This window comes from Mastigoproctus giganteus, chromosome 2 (genome assembly GCF_048544385.1).
Source record: "Mastigoproctus giganteus isolate SK-2022 chromosome 2, ASM4854438v1, whole genome shotgun sequence".
NCBI lineage: Eukaryota > Metazoa > Arthropoda > Arachnida > Uropygi > Thelyphonidae > Mastigoproctus > Mastigoproctus giganteus.
The window spans coordinates 13,643,048-13,644,071 of NC_143576.1; the positions used below are offsets into that span (position 1 = coordinate 13,643,048).

Below are 1,024 nucleotides of genomic sequence, written 5' to 3' on the forward strand. Positions count from 1 at the left end.
AACTTTTTCTTACTATGACTGAGTAAGTCGGGCCAGGGTTGTATAGTGTTTCCAGCAGGAAAAATAGGCCTACACGTAAATTACAGACACTTATATACTGATTCCCCATGATCATAGTTTTCCTGCGCAATTTAGATTATCGGTTTAGAGCAGGAGTTCTTAACCTTCTTAGTTCCACGGACCCCTTTGCCAGTCAGGTGAATGCCACGGACCCCTTCTCAGAATAATGTTTTTAAATGCATAAAATAAAATTACAAAAAAACCAGTTTAATGAAATAATTACCAAAATTTTAAAAATATATGTGTTTCTTTCTTAACACATTGAATAATACAATACATTTAAAATATAGGAAAGTTGAAGTTAAATTTTATTTTTTAAGGACATATCAGTGTGAAGACTGTTGTTTATCTTGAATAAGAACATTAAACTGTGGTGTGGTATATGACAAGGCAACACGCATGTCATGTTGGACATCTAATCGATTTTTTGTTTTCATTGTTACAAGTGCTGAAAATCCCGATTCGCACAGATATATTGTTGCAAATGGTATCAAAGCTTCCATAGCTCGCTTTACAAGACGAGGATAGGCTTCTCTCGGGGAACACCAGAATTCTCCAAGGCTTTTTGAGGTGAACTCCAATCGTAGTAAGTTTTTTGACCTAAGATTAATAAGTTCATCTTTGGTTAAGTCAACATCTTCGATGCACTTTATATCAGAAAGATATAAAGTGCATCGAAAAAGAAAAGGATTTCGGATCCATGGTTCAATTTTCATGCCATCAAGATAGAAATAACTTTTAAAAGAGTTCTGTAATGTTTCCAAGTGTTCGCAGATATCTCTTTTCAAAAAAATTGAGAGAGAAATTTGCATTTCAACTACGTCTTGGTAAAGCACTTCCTGCAACAGTGGAAAGTTTGCAAGAATGTCGGTCTCTACTCTCTTCTTCCATATTGATAACTTAGCCAAGAAAGCTTGTAATGCCGACTGGGCTGGCCGGGTGGGTAAAGTGCCTGTCTGGCAAC

At 36.0% G+C, this 1,024-nt stretch overlaps 1 protein-coding gene across 1 annotated transcript; it reads right to left on the bottom strand.

Annotated features, from left to right (window-relative positions):
• Nucleotides 1–386: 386 nt before the first annotated feature.
• Nucleotides 387–776, bottom strand: LOC150089172 (protein ZBED8-like). The gene has a single exon (XM_090389652.1). The coding sequence runs from the start codon at nt 774–776 to the stop codon at nt 387–389; it is 390 nt and encodes a 129-aa protein (XP_090245778.1).
• Between the last annotated feature and the right edge of the window lie 248 nt (nt 777–1,024).

Excerpts from the sequence above, each read along its gene's own strand:
- LOC150089172 (XM_090389652.1), bottom strand. The coding sequence starts at position 776 with ATGAAAATTGAACCATGGATCCGAAATCCTTTTCTTTTTCGATGCACT.